At 36.4% G+C, this 17,728-nt stretch overlaps 1 protein-coding gene across 2 annotated transcripts in view; it reads left to right on the top strand.

Moving 5' to 3' along the window:
- The window catches only part of BABAM2 (BRISC and BRCA1 A complex member 2), a 174,149-nt gene that overhangs the window by 116,192 nt on the left and 40,229 nt on the right, over positions 1-17,728 (top strand). For both annotated transcript variants that reach the window (XM_042789267.1, XM_042789266.1), the window contains exons 8-9: positions 15,228-15,327; positions 17,292-17,362. In XM_042789267.1, the coding sequence (XP_042645201.1) occupies positions 15,228-15,327; positions 17,292-17,362 (171 nt within the window). The remainder of the gene's footprint in view (positions 1-15,227; positions 15,328-17,291; positions 17,363-17,728) is intronic.

The raw sequence follows: 17,728 nt of genomic DNA, 5'->3' as shown, positions 1-17,728 counted from the left end.
ACATCATTGGAATATTGTAGCTGATGTTTACACAGATAAAACTCATTCAATATGAAGAAGTAATTAATCAAGCTTTAGTAGGTCATGTCCTTATATTGGTATGGCATTAAAATTGGTAACATTGTGTTGTTACAGCACATGTGCAGAGGAGGACCAAATCACTATCGGTATGGGAACTAAATATTTGAAACCATGATTCTTTGGGGGTTTTTGGAAAAAGAAAAAAAAATAGTGTTATTTGACTTGCTATTACACATTTTATATACAAAAGTGTATGAAGTTATAGGGTTCATTCAGATGCAGGTGGTTATATGGATAAAGACTACCTCATTTTATCACCAAATTCAAATAGACATTCAGATAAGGATTTACGTGTTCAAAGTTATAATAATGAAATCTGTATATAGTACATTGTATTCAGTATATACAAATGCCAAGTTTGAACCATTGTATTTAAAGAAAAAGGACAAAATGAGAACAGTTCTTGGATATTCTGTCCTTCCTGAAGTCAGAATTAGATTTTTTTTTTTTTTTAAAAAGACCTCATCTCACTATTGCTTCCTTTTTCAGTATGAAAACAATGTATTAGGTACAGTGGATCCAAATCCTATGATTCTAAGCACATTTTTATTTTAAACCAAGGTGGTTAAGAATTTACCTAAGTAAAAGAGGATCAAATATATCATTCCCTCATTTGTATTACAAAACAGCTGCTTCTTTTAAACCCTATGGCTGATTCTCAATCTGAAGTGAATTTGGGCATGTATAGTATCCTGGATCTGCATCATCACTCTGAGTTCTTAATGAAAGATGGAAAATCTGAAAGAAGGAGAGTAAGATTTCTCTGGTGTCAGTGTAACCCCAGCAATTTTTAAGGAAAATCAAAATTGACCAATAGCTAAAGAAACACTAACTATAGCAGTATTTATTAAAGGCAAAGCCTCCAGGCACCTGGAAGAAGAAAGCTCAATGAACAGAGACTATATACAGGAAAGTTTAGATTTAAATTCAGAACTGTAGGTTTTTCTTCTTGTAGGGTCAGTTTGTTTTTTCTTTTTTACTCCATCTTTGCAGCAGACCTAAAATCTTCATAAGCTAACACGTTCATTATAATACATTTAAAAGCATCCAGTGGTGGCCTGTATGTTGAAGGCAGGAAACAGAAGAAAAAGCAAAGATTTCTGAGAACTGAAGTCTTCACAACAAAATAATAACCTAAGTATGTAGAAGCCCCAAATCAGCTATTCCTGCCCCAGGGTTAGCAGGTAAACTGGAATTCTAAAACACTATTTATAGATTTAAATAATACTGAAGGTTTCATTTTTTACATTCTTTAGTCAATTCCAAAATAACTTTTGTGAGTGACAGATCTTTACAATAAGAAAAGCTTGCAAAGTTGTCTAGGTCTGAAATCATGTGCTTCTGCAATTACAGACATCTTCTTTAAATTTTGTAAAGTGAGAAAAATAATAACCTGCCTTAGCAGCGAGTATTCAAGGGAATTTGTTGACACTGTAACATTATTAACTGATGGAAGGAAGAATTTTGGATAAACTGAAATGACTCAGTAGTAAACTTTACCTTGAAAGATGCTGAGGACCTCCTTTACAAATTCTGGTCATACTCAGCTTGTGGAGTAGTCATGAGTTCTACTTTACTTTTATTAGCATATACTAATATTCATTCCCTGATATAAATTGCATCATGGATTTTGTATGAATGGATTTGAGGCAGTCTCTGCACTATACACAAATTGTATTATTTGTTGTTAAAACACATTAGATCCTTAGGATGAAAGGTATTTTAACAAAACATGTAGTACTACTTCAGTGCTTTTATTTTAAAATAATCTTCTGATGCTCCATGTTTTCTCTGTCACTCTTAGGCATGTCTCTTTATAGCTTAAATAAGAATGTCAGATTTGTACTGGATTGTCCCAAGGCAACAGCAAACATTAATTACGAGTTATATGATGAAGAAGTGTAGCCTTCTGAGTTAAACTGAAAGCATGGGGTGCTGCCATTTGTAAGGCATTTTTCATTTTGAAAGTGCTTTGCAGAGGTCAGGTGGTGTTTTGGTTTTTTTTGGCATGATCTCTGTAAGTGTAGTCTTCTATGTATTTCCGTAGTCTGCAGAGATTGGCAAAGAAGGACCATGGCTGTTTCCTCTTAATTTACCCTATAAACTATGGGCAGAATTGGGTTAAAACAGAATTTGTGGCTTCCAGTGCAGTGTAGTGACTTGACATTAAAGTGGAAGATCATAAACATGAAGCATGCACGTGTGAGGAAGAGATCTCGAAAAGGAAACAATTTTAGTTTGTACAATTTAGATATATCACTGTAGCTTGTTTTGTAATTATGGTGATTTATCAAATGGCATTAACACAACTTCAAAAAAAAAAGTTCATCATGCAAGCTGGAGGTTGCTAGTCATGTTGTTCAGTGACAGGGATGGAGATAGTGAGGAAAGTCAAACTGTTTGGTAGCATAGCCTCTTTCTTAAAGACTTTCAAGAAATCAAGATTTAAAGCACTTGAAGGAAATAAAAGTACAGGATATCCAAACATATGCATGGATAACATAGAAGATTCCATCACCATGCTAATATTTATTGCTGGTAGAAACAGTCAAATGCAATTAGAATATAAACATTCTTAGCAAAAAATTAGAATATTTTTGCCTTGGGCAAGAATTCATTTTCTGCAACCCATTGATAGTTTAAGTTAGATTAAGTATTAAAATCACATTTTGTTATTTAGTCATACAAGATAATTATAACAGCTTCCTAATCATGGGCGTACATAAGACAGTGTTAGCAGCCATTCCACTTATGATTTAATAAATAAAATATTTTGTCCCATATATTGTATAATGGGTAAAAAGTTGCTAAATCATTGAAGTGATTTCAATAAAGAGTTCTGTTAGAACTCATTTAAATGTCAGGTCAATTAAAAGTTGGTATTTTTAGGAGGTCATTGCATACAATACAGAAATTTAAAAAAAAAAAAAAAAAGAGAAAATGATATTCCTTTATGAAAGAGCTTTATAAAAGATCACATACGAATACTGGCAAGACGTTGTAGTCTTCATCAGATTGAGTGGTTATCAATCTATAATCTCAAAGTCTCAATACAACTAATAATAATATTAACAGTTAGGTGTCAGAAAGTTGGAGAAAACAAAGTGTAAATAGGATGGGATTTGTGACACAGTTTGCCTTGGTAAATAAATCTCTGTTGACCACTGGTAGATCTTTGACTTGCAAATAAGCCACCATTGACAGAAAGGTTTCTCTGAAGTAGTTCTCATCTCTTGTGAATTTTAATTTTAGTTCATAGAATATGCCTTATTCAGTTACTTATTTTACCTTTTTTAGTTATCCTTTTAGACTGTATTCATGGCAATATTGTTTTTACACTGTCGTAGATGATGCATTTAGTACCAGACACAAAAATTAGTTGGTGCTTTTGATTTTTGAAGGGAAAGAGGGAAGAATGAGTTGGGAAAGAAAGCAAAAAGAAAAATTGCTTTCTAATATTTTAAGAGTGAGGGAACAGGAAAGCAAGGCCCATGCTATTTCATCTTTTAATCTATTCCTTCATTATTCTTATTGAAAACTTCTCTGATGAGTGCTTGAGGCAGTGTAAAATTTCCTTTTTTCTTTTTCTTTTTTTGTTTTTTAACATAACTATAGGACTCAAGAGCCTTAATGTAACTTCCAAACAGAAAAGACTCAATTTTGAAGGCTACTCTAGATGTAGAATCCTAATATCTTCAGTCTTATTAAAAGACAGGGTGTAAATGATTTAAGAGCTGTCCAACTTTCTGAAAATGTCATACTTCAACTAAGAAGGCTAGTTTATCAAAGCTTCTGATATTTATTTCTAAATACATCTACTTGCAGATACCATTTATGCCACTGTTATTTAAGTACTCAACTTATAAATGCACTCAAGCCCTTAAACATTAAGTAGTAGTAATGAAACCCTTAAAAGGTGATAAGGTATACTAATGTAAAGTTGAAATTTTTGTCTTTCAGTGACCAAGTAAGTATTTGCAGTTCCAAAGGGGAAGAGGGCCTGCATTAAAGAAGGTTTGTGGGATGCAAGTGTGTACATTTGACTCAGGCCTAACTGATGTCTGTATGTTCACTATACACATTCATAATCTCTACTGAGAGAAAGGGAATCATAGAATCTTTGTGAAAAGGATTTTTTGCTCCAGTCTTTGCAGTATGTGCTGTAATGAAACTGCTCCATGAACACAATCCAGGCATCAGTGAAAACAAAATCCTGGGAATGCTTGTATTCACCTTTTGACCAACTAAGTTCTGCTTTAAGTTGCAAATTACAGAATTTCCAGTTTCTTGTGCGTCTATAGGGTCCCTGCTTTGATTTTAACACAACAAAGTCCTGTGGTTTTATTTTCTGTCTTTTTTGTTTTAAAAGTAGACCTGTGTCTGCCTTGTTACAGAGGGAACCTTTGTTATCTCTGATGTAAACCAGGGTTTCAAAGTGCCAGTGTTTCTCCTGAGAATTATTCCCAGTCTTCCCACCTACCCAAAGGCTGTCTTCATACATTTTGATGCATAGTTCTGCTTCCCTCTGTTTTGAAGGAAATATATTAGGATGAATATTGAATTATTTATGTTCATAGGAATGAAACACACTTACCCAAATGCCTGTGGTAAAGATTCTGAAAGGGGCTGCAAAACCATCTGAGCAGATTTGTATCATCTTGTTAAAAGAGTAAAGGTTTAACATGGTTGTTATTAGCTTGTGAAACCACAGTGGCTATGTTTACATGAAAAACTTATGTTCTTCTTGCCTTGCATTCGCGTGTGAATGTATTTGGCTTACATAAAACTTGAGATCACTAGGCCTCTTGGAGCATTTAGCAGGAGCACCAGACCAGACTTGTAGCATTCCACATCGTTTGTGAACATAAGATAAAGCAAATTTCAAGATCTGAGCAAGAATGCCCCTTAATCATGCTGCATACACATGGAAGTCAGTGTCAGAAGCCAGATGTATGAAAGAAAAACATTTTTCTCCTCTAACTTTCTGCCTCCCTCGGGCATTCTTATCGATGACCCAAATGCTCAACTTCATATCCAGAAGTTTTCCAGCATGTTGCTCTAATTTCATTTCTGAAATTTTTCTGCAAGATTTCTTATCCTTTCAGTAGTTTGCATATCTCTTTCTTCATGTAAGCTAATCAAAAGTGATGCTGATGATGCAGGGGGCAGGATATTTCTTACATGAAATGTTTCTCCAGGTAGAAGATATCCACAAATGAGGATTACTGTCTGGCCTAAGGAGAATGGAAAAAATCTGATTATGTGAGGGAAGTCTACACCACAGCACTGTTTTAGCACAGAGGCAAAAAATAGCGTGCTTACAAAATGGCTGTGTCACTGGAAGTGTTAGGTATTAAGCAATATCAGGAAAAGATTAACAATGAGAGATAATTACTGTAATTTGACTAATAGGTTAAGGAATATAAATAAAGAACAATATAAGCAAGTAGAATCATAAAACATAAAAGGCTGCAAGTTATAGGAAATGACTGTTGTTCTTCAGAAAAAGTTGAAAACAGCAGGAAAGGAAAGCAATGGAGTTGTACAGTTTTTTAAGACTCTTTTTTCTGCTTCATAATAAAGTCACTGCTGGTTACCTGGGCTTAGTACAAGTACTAGAAAATTACCTGCCGTGTGAACAGTCATAATATACTAAGCTGAATGTTATTGAATGCATGCCAGAAGATTGATAAGAAATTATATAGGTGTGCAGGGTGTATGTTTGTAAATATAACTGATACCATCTTAGAACAGTTACTCATTTATGTTATCCACTTTATGGACGGATAATAAGAGACGATTCACATGGATTTGTGATAAATATTCTGTACAGTGGGATTCTTTGGGATATCCATCACTAAAGCAGAGTGGATTATAAAAGAGCAGATCAGTATCTTAAACGATGACAAACACTGTGTACCATACTTCCCAGGCTTCCGTATAGAGAAATTTCCAGATCCTCACCATAAATAAATCTTCAATTCTTTCATTAATTTATTGAGACCTACTGTTTCAGAGGACAATACTGCTCACAGCATACCAGCATATACTAGTCGTCTTCTTGTTTATGCAAAAGATTATAATTCCCAGCTCCTATCTTCAGGCTACACGTAAGACATTTTTAATTCCTTTGAGACAGCACTTCAAGTCAATACATTTTTCCCTTGAAACATAAGAGCCAATACACAGTATTATTTTACTTGCTACTTGGAAGACCCTCAATATATTCATGTGCCATTAAAAGTACATTTCTGAAGAACAGGAAGTTGAAAAGTAAATTTTCAAATAACAGACTCAACTTTTCATCCTTCACAGTCCATGCGAAGAAGAAATGGGGATAGTGCATCATTTTAAACAAGTTCCTGGTTTTGTGTTGACATCGCAAATCAGTGCAGGATGAAAAAGTGTTGCAATTAGGTTACAGTTCCCTCTGTCCAAAATCTTGTTATACCTTAGTTGTGACAGGTCTCCAATCTCTTTCACACTTGCTCATCTTCCTGAGATCTATACAGAAGACAGTTGCAGCAGGTTAGGCTACATGGTCTTTCTCCTGGCATCTTAAATCATGTCTTTCATCTCAGCTTACTGCTTTTTTAACTTCTTTGCAAGTAAAAACAAAATAGGACTGTATAGTATTCTCTTTCTTTTCTTATCTGTTCATGTTGCTTATCTTATCTGTACCTTTTTTGTTCAGTGATGTTTGCTGCTGCTCCATTTGTCTGGGTTTCTTTCCTACAACTTTTTCTGGTTGTTTGGGGTTATTTTGGCTATTGTTTCCTCATTGCATTTAGTTCCATGTGAAATTCTTCTTTGACTTTTCTTCACTTCTCACTCAGATTTCTCTTAATTTGCTTCCAAAATTCCTTTAACAAATAAGCAAAATGCTCTGGAAATATGTATTTCTCTATTGTAAGTGTTTAAGTGTTAATTCTCCTTGATGCAACCCGTGTTCGTCCTCCCTTGTTGTTCATCCTTGCTTTTCAGTTCCTCACTGTGGTGTGTAGCATGAAATACAGGACTGCGGAAGTTCTTTGGAACAGGAGCCATTCCTTCCTGTTTAAACTGTGAGACGTCTAGCAACTTGTTCAGGGCTTCTTATAACTGTTTTCCTTAAATAATCGTGTGCTGATGGAGAATTAATGTTAGTAACTAATACCTTTGTGAGGTGAGGAAGGGAACCCAGACTACTTTTTTGAGATCACAAAAAGTGTCTCTAAATTCAGTTCTTATGTCATTTGTTATGGTTTTGCGTTATTATTTGCCCCAAATGACTGAGCATATTACATTTGCAATACACCTTGCTATTGGGGTTTTTTTGCAGAAAAACTGAAGGAGGACATAAATGTGCTTGCTAAGTTGCAATGAAAAAGCAACATTTATCAGAATTTTTGAGCCTTATAAGAGAGAATCATAGTCTTTTTATACCCCATGGAACTTTTCATATTCTCTTTTCGAACCTGTTCATACTGCATTATGAAAAACAGTTCTGTATTTTAAACCTAAGGGGGTTTTTAATGCTTCAAATCAGTTTGAAATATATTGCTTTTATACTTTTCACTTTGGTTTTACATTGTCAGAATGAATAATTGACCAAAATTTCAGTACTGTGCTGTGTTTTATAGAGTGATATTGTTGACACCAGTTACGCTAACCTGTAGTTTAAACCACTGCACACATTGAAGCTTTGCTGATAATTTCTGTTGCACTTGCTTGGACTTTTTGTGAAGTTGGTACCTGGAGGTATGATGGAGGTCCCAGAGGGCCATCAGTTTTGCTGGGCTGCCTGCCTGCCCAGGCAGTCTGTTGTAAGCTACGGATCAGCTTATAGAAGTGGGTCCCCATACCCAGAGAAGAAGGCGATGTGATAACTGTTGTAGGCAGCGTGCTACCGCTGTGTAACACGAAGTGTCTGATCAACTGGGTAATAAATGTTACCTTTGCGTGGTTTTGTTTCTTCAGAGAATGCAAGGTCTGAGGACAGTGGAGAGCTCCCTTTTCCATCACTGGCAGCCCAGGTTGGAAACCTCTCAGTCCCCTTTTTGCAGAACCGTTCTGCATATGAAGACCCATTAAGCAAAGGAATCAGTCCTGATTTATCCAATACAGAGGAAATACTAATGTTTTCTGACTTTTATACTGCCAAGTAGCAGTAAGAAAAGCTTTATACCGCAAGAGTATTTGTTCTTTGTCCTTACAGCTCCGAGTCTGGCCACAGAAGGGAAGAAAATAAATGTATTGTAATTTAATTATAGGGTTAGCTATCTATTCATCTCATGCTTCTTGGTTTGGTTTTTTCCTCGAGGAGGAGTAGAATCCTGGGGACAAAGCTCCTGTCCCCATAAATCTTTCAGTATTGTATCACCCGAGCTATGGTTTGTGTGTAAGTCTGTTAGGTTAACATCTGCTAGAACCCAGCATCGGTACAGTTAACATAAACCTAACTTTGGTATAGCTTCTTTGTCTAAAATTGGAAATACGTTATAGAAAACTGCGCACTTTTTTTGACAATTTTACCTGCAGCAGAATGCAGAAGTTGGAATATCCCAAACAAAGCAGTATTCATTAGCACTTACAAATGACTTCATCCTACAGCTTTTATACTATTCTATGAATGTTATTAAACTTCAGTGTGCTTCAGTATAAGCATCCAGACATTATAGGTGGGCAAGCAGGGAAGTAGATTGGTTGCAATAACTTGCTAGAACATATGAAGTCAGCAGAAGAGCTGCAAATAAAGCTCAGCAAGTCTGACTTGCAGTTTTCTGCACAGTCTGTGAAACTAAAAATCATTTTGGTTTGACTGTTTGCTTTTTACAGTGATTATTTCATATTTTTTCCAGTCACTAGTCCGGAGGAGCTCAGAGGTATTTACCATGAACCTCTAGTAGGTCAGGGAAAAAAAGATGGTATTATCCTTTCAGCTGTAATGGCCAGATTTTTAGTCTGAGTTTGACCAGGATTCTTTCTCCAAATAAGTATATTTGGCATAGTTTTCCCTCTAGGTCTATCTGTGATTGTATTTTTTTTCTGTACACTCAACAGTGCAGATACCTCAGATTATATTTGTTAGCTGAAAACATACATTTCCATTTTACCAGTGTTGAAGTATTGGAAACTTTTTTTTTGGATACACTTTACTTTGTAGTAAATTTGAGTGGATAAGGAATACGTTAATTATATTTGCTTTAAATGGAGTATTACTAGAAAGGGAAGAAAGCACTGTCACAAACCTAGACTGACCAGTTTTTCACTAACAAGAGTAATGTTCTGTTATTTTGCTGTTAAGCTCTGTATTGCTGATCGAAGCACTATTGCAAGGCTTCTGCCAAGCACCATGTTGTTTGTGTGATAGGGAAGATTTGGTTATGGCTGAGCAAGTCTGAAAAATGGTAAACTGACAGCAAATCTGGGATCATAGTTGGTAAGGCAGCTTTTGTGGTCACGTGCTTTTATTTGATGTGGTTCCTCATGTCTCCTGTGCCAAGTGGTGTAATGTACTAAAGTGATGAAACTGCAAAAGAAAAAAAAAAAAAAGTCAACCATTTACTTCAGCAACAAAGGAGAAGGAGAACGGGGAAGGAGATCAAAGCCCATAACACGAGTCTCAAAACAGGAAAAAAGAGCAAAAAGAAGGGAATTTCTTTCCACATGCTTCAGGCTACTCTTGCTTATAGCCATCATGAGTAATAAACCTTTTAAATACTTGTGTAGGTCTGCAGCGTGCTTCAGTTTCAAAATTAGGCAGGTGAAAATTTACAGAAAGTTAAGAAGGGTGTATCCTGGTAAAAGCAAGGGCTGTAGTCTATAAAGTCTGAAGTCTACTTTCCATCACTAGTACTTAGATTTGAACATGTTTTAACATTGGACATGATAAGAGAAAAGCTCTTAGTTATTTAAAACTGGTATAAAAAGTCTTTCCATGCAGAGGAAAGTTTTTTGTTTATTTACATTTTCAAAGCTAGACAAACCTTCAACTGCATTGTTCATAATCATAGGAAATGTCATTTCTCTATTTTATGTGGGTTTTGCAGAAAGAATACATTGAATCAGGAATGTTGTTGAGTGCAGTTGGTTTTATGTACCACTTTCTTTTGATACAAAGCTCTTTAATGCTATGTTCACACTGTATTTAAGGATAAGAATGATTCTTCTTCCAGTACTGGACCTCCTTCCCAAATACACGTTTTTCACTCTTTCCTCACTTGGAGCCAAAATATCTGCCATTGTAGGTACCTCCTTTTAAGAGCCTTAAAGCTTTTCTTAGATGTTCTTTTCTTTTTGATACTTCTTTCAGAAAAAAGCTTAAGCAGTTTTGGAGATGGGGAATGGTACCACATAAAGGCAAAGTATATATATAGGGAGACAGAGAGCAAAATATATAGAGAGTATTACATGTGTACAGGTGTTTAACTGTAGTACTATAACCTGTGTTAGCATATAACTTTATAAACTGTAATATTTTTATTCTTGCGGGACCCTGCAAGACGTAGGAAGTAGTCTGAAATAATCCTCATTTGTCAGATATCACTTAAAAGTTTCCCAGCGATCTAGAGAAACCTATGTTTTTCTGCTCGGAGAAAGGGGGAAGCAAAATGGATTGCAGGGAAGAGGTGTGGTGAATGAAAGGAGTTTAGGAGAACTAGGCAGGCCCAAGAGAGCATGGGGAGAGTTGTAGGGAAGTGAATAGGGTAGGGATGGGAGTAGGCGCATCTTCCTTTGTGCCTTTAGGTCTGCCTTGCCAAACCACCAAGCCTTCTGAGCTTGGGACTTGGAAGCACCCTTCTTCTCTAGTGAAATTATATTAAGGAAGAGGAAATAACTGGTTCTTTACACATAAATACCCAAAAATAAAAACAGTCACTTCTGTCAACCTGAGAATTAATGCTATGACCGTTTTTTTTTTTTTTTTTAAAAAAAAAAAATCATTTCTTGAGAAGGACATTTAAATGTAATTTTAAGCTATCAAGAAATGGGAAGGAATTTTGCATTTTGTATGCAGGCCTGAATAAATAGATCCACTGAGAGACAGACAGAGCAAGTCACTTGGAATGCACCAGTCAACAGCAGAAATGTAAACATACTCCAGCTACGCTCTCTGCACTTGTCTTTCAGTGTGTCACAGAACAAAACTGCTATTGTTTCAGGCTGACTGCTGCTCCTGTTGAATTCAGTTCTGAATCCATCACAAAATCCAGTTTAATTAACAGATTGTGGATCAGAACCACATTGTGTCTGACACTCTAGAAATGCAGGAAGGCAGGAACTTGCCGCAAAGGAGTCTCTGGTCCCTCTTAAAATGAGGCTTATGGAGTTGGTTTTCAGAGCTGAGTAGGTTTAGAGTAACAGCAAGTGCATAAAATGCTGAGTCCAACAGATCTTTGTCTCTGTGTTCCAACATGTTCATGCAACCTTATCTCATAGATAGGTAGATCTACCATGTATTTATCTTCATCCGGTACCAGTCCTAGTGAAATAGCATTCACTAAGACTGTTGCATTGTGAATTGTGATAAATTATAGAAGGCTACTATCAGAATCTGTTAGAATTTTAACCTTTAAGAGTAGCAGGTTACTGGAAAAGATTTGTGTAAAAATCAAGCACCATTCGATTGGTTGTGCTGAAACTGGACTTACACTGGCAACTGTAGGGTAGCAATATTAATTTGTTAAAAACAAAATAACTTCCTCATCATATTTCTTGATGGGTTTGTGTTTGTTTTTGTTGTCTTGATACAATGAATGTCACCAGACCTGATAGTGTGATCTTGCAATTGTTTTTATTCCTGGGTATAAAAATGTGTTTTATTTATGAGGAATGTATAACAGTGATACAGCTTAATCACAAACAGAGGTAGGATCTCTCCTCCAAGAGTCTCGGCTATCTGGAAAGCAAATCTGAGTCATGTGTGGGAATCTTCAGCTTTCACTTGTGGAATCTCTTCACAAATAGAATTTCCTTGACTATAAAAGACTTGTTAAGGCATTTTTCTTTTTCTACGTCTTTTATTCTGATTGGGTTTTGCAGGACCTCAAAAAGCAACATTAGATACTGAGCTGCATGCTGAAATTCCCCTCCCTGCCTGATTTTCTATGTTTTACATATTTCCTTGCACCTTTTACAGGTCCTGCTTATTTGACATTGAGTAAGTTACCACTTTCTTCAGCTGCAGGTTTATTATAGGATCAAAGGAATTACTATAGCCTCTTGCCCTGTTATGGTTGTGAGGTACTGCAAGTATGTTCCTTTGGCAGCACAGAGAAATAGTACAACATAGTGAAATCAAATGCTGAGCAATAGCTTCCTTAGGTGTTTAAAAATAAAAGATAAATATTAGTTTCATAAGGCAGATGAACCTTAATTGCTGAATGTTTATAGAAAGTTTTGAGATGGTCAGAGGCAAGGTCCTGTGCAAATGCAGTATTTTATTAAAATATTTAATTAGCAAATTCTCTGACCCAATAGAGGGAGCAGAGATGCATGTCCACTCTTAATTTTCCCTGCCCATAGTAATTTCTACAGAACATAAATTACATATTGTATAGCTTTATTCTGTTTTCAGAGGATAATTATACTAGAAATTCCAGCCTTCTTTCTGTGAAGGGACCTCTTTCTCAGAAACCACACCTTGTAGCAGTCTGTTTTTCATTTGAGAAGGGTTGAATTCCCATTTATGTCAACAGGTTTTTATGGATTGACTACTTTCAAAAGATGGATACAGGTAAAATGGGAAACCCTTGTTCACAAATCATAATAATTTAGTCTGGAAGATATATTGGAAGCTGATGATTTAGGCGTGGAAGCTTTTTCGCATGTGAAATCTGTTAGACATTGCTCCTAATTTGATGCCTGCTATTGCAACTGAGAGAGGAGCCTGTAATTCCTGTTGTAGTTGTCTGAGCATCTCCATGCTGAGGGGGGAACTTGGACTTGGTTGCAAATGAGGCAAGACAGGATGCAAAATGGACAGTACCGTTTACTCTGTGTATGAGATTGGAGGCTTTTATGGATATATTCACATAATCATTTAAGAAGTTTAATAAACTGAAAGCCAGGGTCTTAAAATAAGGTTCACAACTCACATGTAACATACCAGGAGGGACAAGTCTCTCATTCTCCAACGTTAAAGACTGTTGGACCCAGTGTATATTCAGTTTCCTAAGAGAAAACTACTGTTTCAGAAATGTTCCAACTTAGTAGCATCCTAATAGTCACGCTTCACTGTTTTTAACATCCACAAGTAGCAAAATTATATTCCCATGTGAGTAATTTTAGCAGGGGGGTAACAGCAAGGAAACTGAATTCTGTTCAAAAATAAATTTTAAAATCCTGTTCGAGTCCTACTTCTGCTAGAAAAGTTTGTTTGTTTTTTTTTTATGTAGCTGTGGTGTACTCAAGGCGCTTTTTTTTTTTTTTTTTTTTTTATCATTGCATATGCAAAATCCAGACCTGCAGAACTGTTCCATGTGGTGAACAGTCTGCTGAACCCAGACTGTTTTGCCTGAGTAGCAGATTTCCATATACCTCATTATGAGTTAGGGTTTTTTTTGATTTATGTAGGCTCTGTTCCTTCAAAGAGATGTAAGACTGTAGACCTTTTTACCTACCAAACTGATACCTTATCAAGTACTGAGGAAAATACAAGGATAGGTCCCTTTGGAGAGTAAGAGCCTTATTTTGCAGAGAAGAACCTTCTTTCCAGCCAGTTTAATCTTTCATGGAAACAGCATGTAAACAGGAGGCTGCAAAGTAAGTTAGCTCATGAAGCTTTTTATTTGTACCCAACAACGTTCTGGATGTTTAGTGAATGATGTAAGTCGCAGTGTGTAATGCAAATTCATGTCCTTTTTGATTGGTAAAAGACCAAGAAAGATTTAGGCCAGTACTGCTGAAATAAAGTAGCATGGGCTTTAGCTGGTTGTTGCTTTATACAACCTGATTTAAATACAAAGCACTAGATCTTTCCACACCAATGAAGCCATTATCGTTGGCAATAGCAGCATTCTTCAGTCCTCCATCCTATGGTAAAGGTGATTGATTAAGGTGCCTAAATACATCTCTGAAGTTATCTTATTTCTGTGGATTCTTACCATTCAGATTTCTAGTCTGTGCATGGACAAAGTTAATATCTTTGCTCATATGATTTCCTTCTGGGAATGAACAAAATCACAGAATCAGGGAGTATAATCATGAAACAATGTAGACTGGAGGGAACCACTGGGGAGTATCTGACCAAGCCCCTCCTCAGAGTGGGGCCAGCTTAGATCAGCGTGCTGTTCTGCTAGGATTTGAGCACCTCCAAGGACAGAGATTCCCCAGCCCCTCTGGGCCTGCCTTCCAGTATTTGATTACTCTCATTGTGAAAAAGTTTTTCCTAATAGCTAACCAGAACTTCCTTTGTTGCAACATGTCTGCATTGCCTTTCATCCTGTCACTGTGCACTTCCGAAAAGATGCTGGCTCCATCTTCTCTCTATTTTTCCATTACATAATTGAAGACATCAATAGGCCTTCAATAACAATATGCCTTCAACTCCCCTCTTCAATATCCCCCCCCTCCCCAGTGTTCTCTTAAGACTAAACAAACTAATTTCTTTCAGCATCCCCCCTTACATCATGTACCTAATAATCTTTCTGGCCAACTGCCCTCTTGCTCTAGTAGGTTAAAATCCGCATTGTATTGGGAGGCCCAAAACTGGAGTAGATGGCATGGCTGACGTGCATCTGGCCATCTCCTACTCCTCAGGCCAAATTATTTTGCTTGTTCTTAGCTAGTTTGACTGAAGGTGGGTTTTTGAATAAATTGAGACTCAAAAGTCCTCACCTCTCACAATAGTAAGATAGCTACAGTGCTCTGCATCTTATTGATGGAGGCTAAGAAACAGAACTGTTTACAACTAAAAAGCTATTTCCTGAGAGAATGCTTTGCATTAGTGGTACTCTTGATTAAAGTAGTTTAATTACAGTGGGTCATGGTATAACCTGTTTTTACAGATGGTATCACTCATTACTTTTTATATCGCCATAGCATAAAGTACACTTCCTCATCATGGCCCTCTGACTTTAAGCACAGGGAAAGAGGATAGTATGGAAATCACTTTCAAATCCCAAGGACTGTACATGTAATGTTAAATGAACTTCTGTTTCTAGTGCACTTGGAGGATCATCTGCCCTTCATATCCCAGCCTTTCCTGGTGGAGGTTGTCTTATCGACTATGTACCCCAAGTATGCCAGCTGCTAACAAACAAGGTAAGTTAGTAAGGAGAGCTCAGTTTTCTTTTCCCTTATGTGCTGTACTGTACTGAAGTAACACACTATAGCATTTCCATAGACATAGCTTTTTTTTCTGCCAGGTAGTCCAAGCAGGGCATACTTACCGTAAACTACACAAAGCATACTTTCTTGATGAGTTGACCACCTAAGCAGGGCATTGAATATAATGATTCTTTCACATAATCAAGCACATTTGGGATCAGATTCTGGAGTGGTTTTTCCTATTGTGGCATGTTACAGTTTAGGATAAAATTTATTGTATCGTACAACTCTACATTGTAACAGACTATTTTGCTAGTAAATACAAATGTGTAGTTTGCATGTTATTTTTCCAGTTGGAAGTTGTGATACTATAGGCGGCATTGTAGTTTTTCAGTACTTTCAGCAATTTTCTTCTCAGATGCTTCATCCAAATTAACTGAATCAGCAGTCTATTTGGCTGTTTATACGGTAATAGCTACTTAAGGTTACTGAAAAGGTTGTGTTCTGGTTAGCTTACTGTTTAAACAAAGAAGAGTGGGTATAATATTTTGAAAGCTTCTCCATTATTAATGTGTAATTTTCAAAAGAAAGCTCAGAGGCCAACATCTAGGAATCTGCCTATTATAGACCTCCAATTTGTATATTATTTTTACCTTCAATTGTCCAAATGAGGAAAATAATTTTATCTTTTAGAAAAAGTTTTTCAAAATATGTTTCCGTAATTATATTGGAATCTATCTTTAGAGTTGTTTTTGTTGTGGTTTTCTGTTAAAATTACTTTCCGTTTTTAAAATCTGCAAGTGCACAGGACTGTTTTTATCCTTTCTTAAACAAAGTACTTAAGCAAACTTATCATATGTTTTCCTTTTCCCAAAATAACATTTCAGATCCTACACAAAGCCTTCAAAATAATCATCGTTTTTTATAAAATGAAATAAGTTTCAATTTATAAAGAGAATTTAAGGGGTACAAGATAGCTCTCAGCAGTGACTGTATCAAGGCTTTTTCAAAAAATTTGGGAAAGCGTTTGCCAGCCAAGGAATTCTGGTATTACTATAGCCAAGAAAAATATTCTTCCTGTTCTTTTCATGTTCAGTGGGGAAAAAGGGTTTTTAAAATGTTATTTTTCATTCTGGAAGGCAAGGAATTTCACATATGGAACCGTACCGTAAGTCCTTGAAGTAACCAGTTGTAAACCAGATGCTCTTGCAGCCTGACAACATGTGCATTGTTTCAGTTATGGGTCAAACCCTGTTCACACTGTTCTGCTAAGTAATTCCATTCAAATCAATAGGAAAACATACGTGGTGCGAGGAGAATTTTGCCTTAAGTCTTCCAAGTTTAGCATTGTTGGATTTTGTTTGTGCCAGGATGGAAGTCTTTCAATACCCAAAATGTCTCAGAAATCGATGCTTGCAGTTGAGTAGGTGTCTCCCTGAGTCAGCATGAAACCACTGAGAGCTCTTAGTGTTAAGAAGATTCTGTTGGAGGTGCAGTCTTCAGAAAACACCCAAGATCAGTTGTGAAATGTATTTTTTCTTCTTTTCTTTTATAACCAGAATGTTATTTTGACACTTAACCAACTGTCAGTTCAGGTAATTATGATTTGCCTATCACAGCTTCCTGCTCAAACTTCAGCAAGGCAAGGTCACGCATTTCTTTTCTTCACTCTATCTTGTGCAGTTAGACAGCATTTCAGTATATTGTGAAAGACTAAGTTTCACTCAGAAGTGAGTGAAGAGATTTCTTTACAAGATTTTCTGTGTGCAAGATCCACTGTTTGTTTTAGAGGCATTTTAGGATTCTTCAGGGAAATCATGCAGGCTAAATGTAGGATTCAGAACAACTATCATGTCAAACACCAACTTCCTTAACACGAAATACATGACAAATAGGGAGTGTTGGCTTTTTTTAATCTTTTTATAGCTCTGGATTTGTTTCTGTCTTTCTTTTTTAAGGTACAATATGTTATTCAGGGATACCATAAGAGAAGAGAATATATTGCAGCTTTCCTGAGTCACTTTGGAACGTAAGTTTTCTTTTGATGTGTTATTTTCTATAGGATGGGGGAAAGTGGTTTTCTGCACATGGTCTTTGATTGTGTGACTGCTGTCCACTAGATAAGATGAAATCTGGTCTTTTTTCTCAGAATGCTCTATATAGATTGTCTCTCTGTAGCAGTACTGGATTGAAGTTCAGCATTACTTCACTTCTATGCCAGTTGCCAATCTGATTTGACTAGAAAATAGCTGATTATGGGAGAAGATCAGTAGGGATTTCCTCCCCATGGGAAATAAATGTGTTTATATCTGAATAAATGACTGGAAGGGTCTTTCAATAATAGGCAGTGACTGAGGGAGGAGGATGGGGAGGTGGGTATGGTTCCAAGCCTTGC

This window comes from Tyto alba, unplaced genomic scaffold (genome assembly GCF_018691265.1).
Source record: "Tyto alba isolate M040663 unplaced genomic scaffold, T.alba_DEE_v4.0 Super-Scaffold_16, whole genome shotgun sequence".
Lineage (NCBI taxonomy): Eukaryota > Metazoa > Chordata > Aves > Strigiformes > Tytonidae > Tyto > Tyto alba.
Note: the sequence above shows the minus strand (reverse complement) of the source record. Positions and strands in the feature narration are given on the sequence as shown.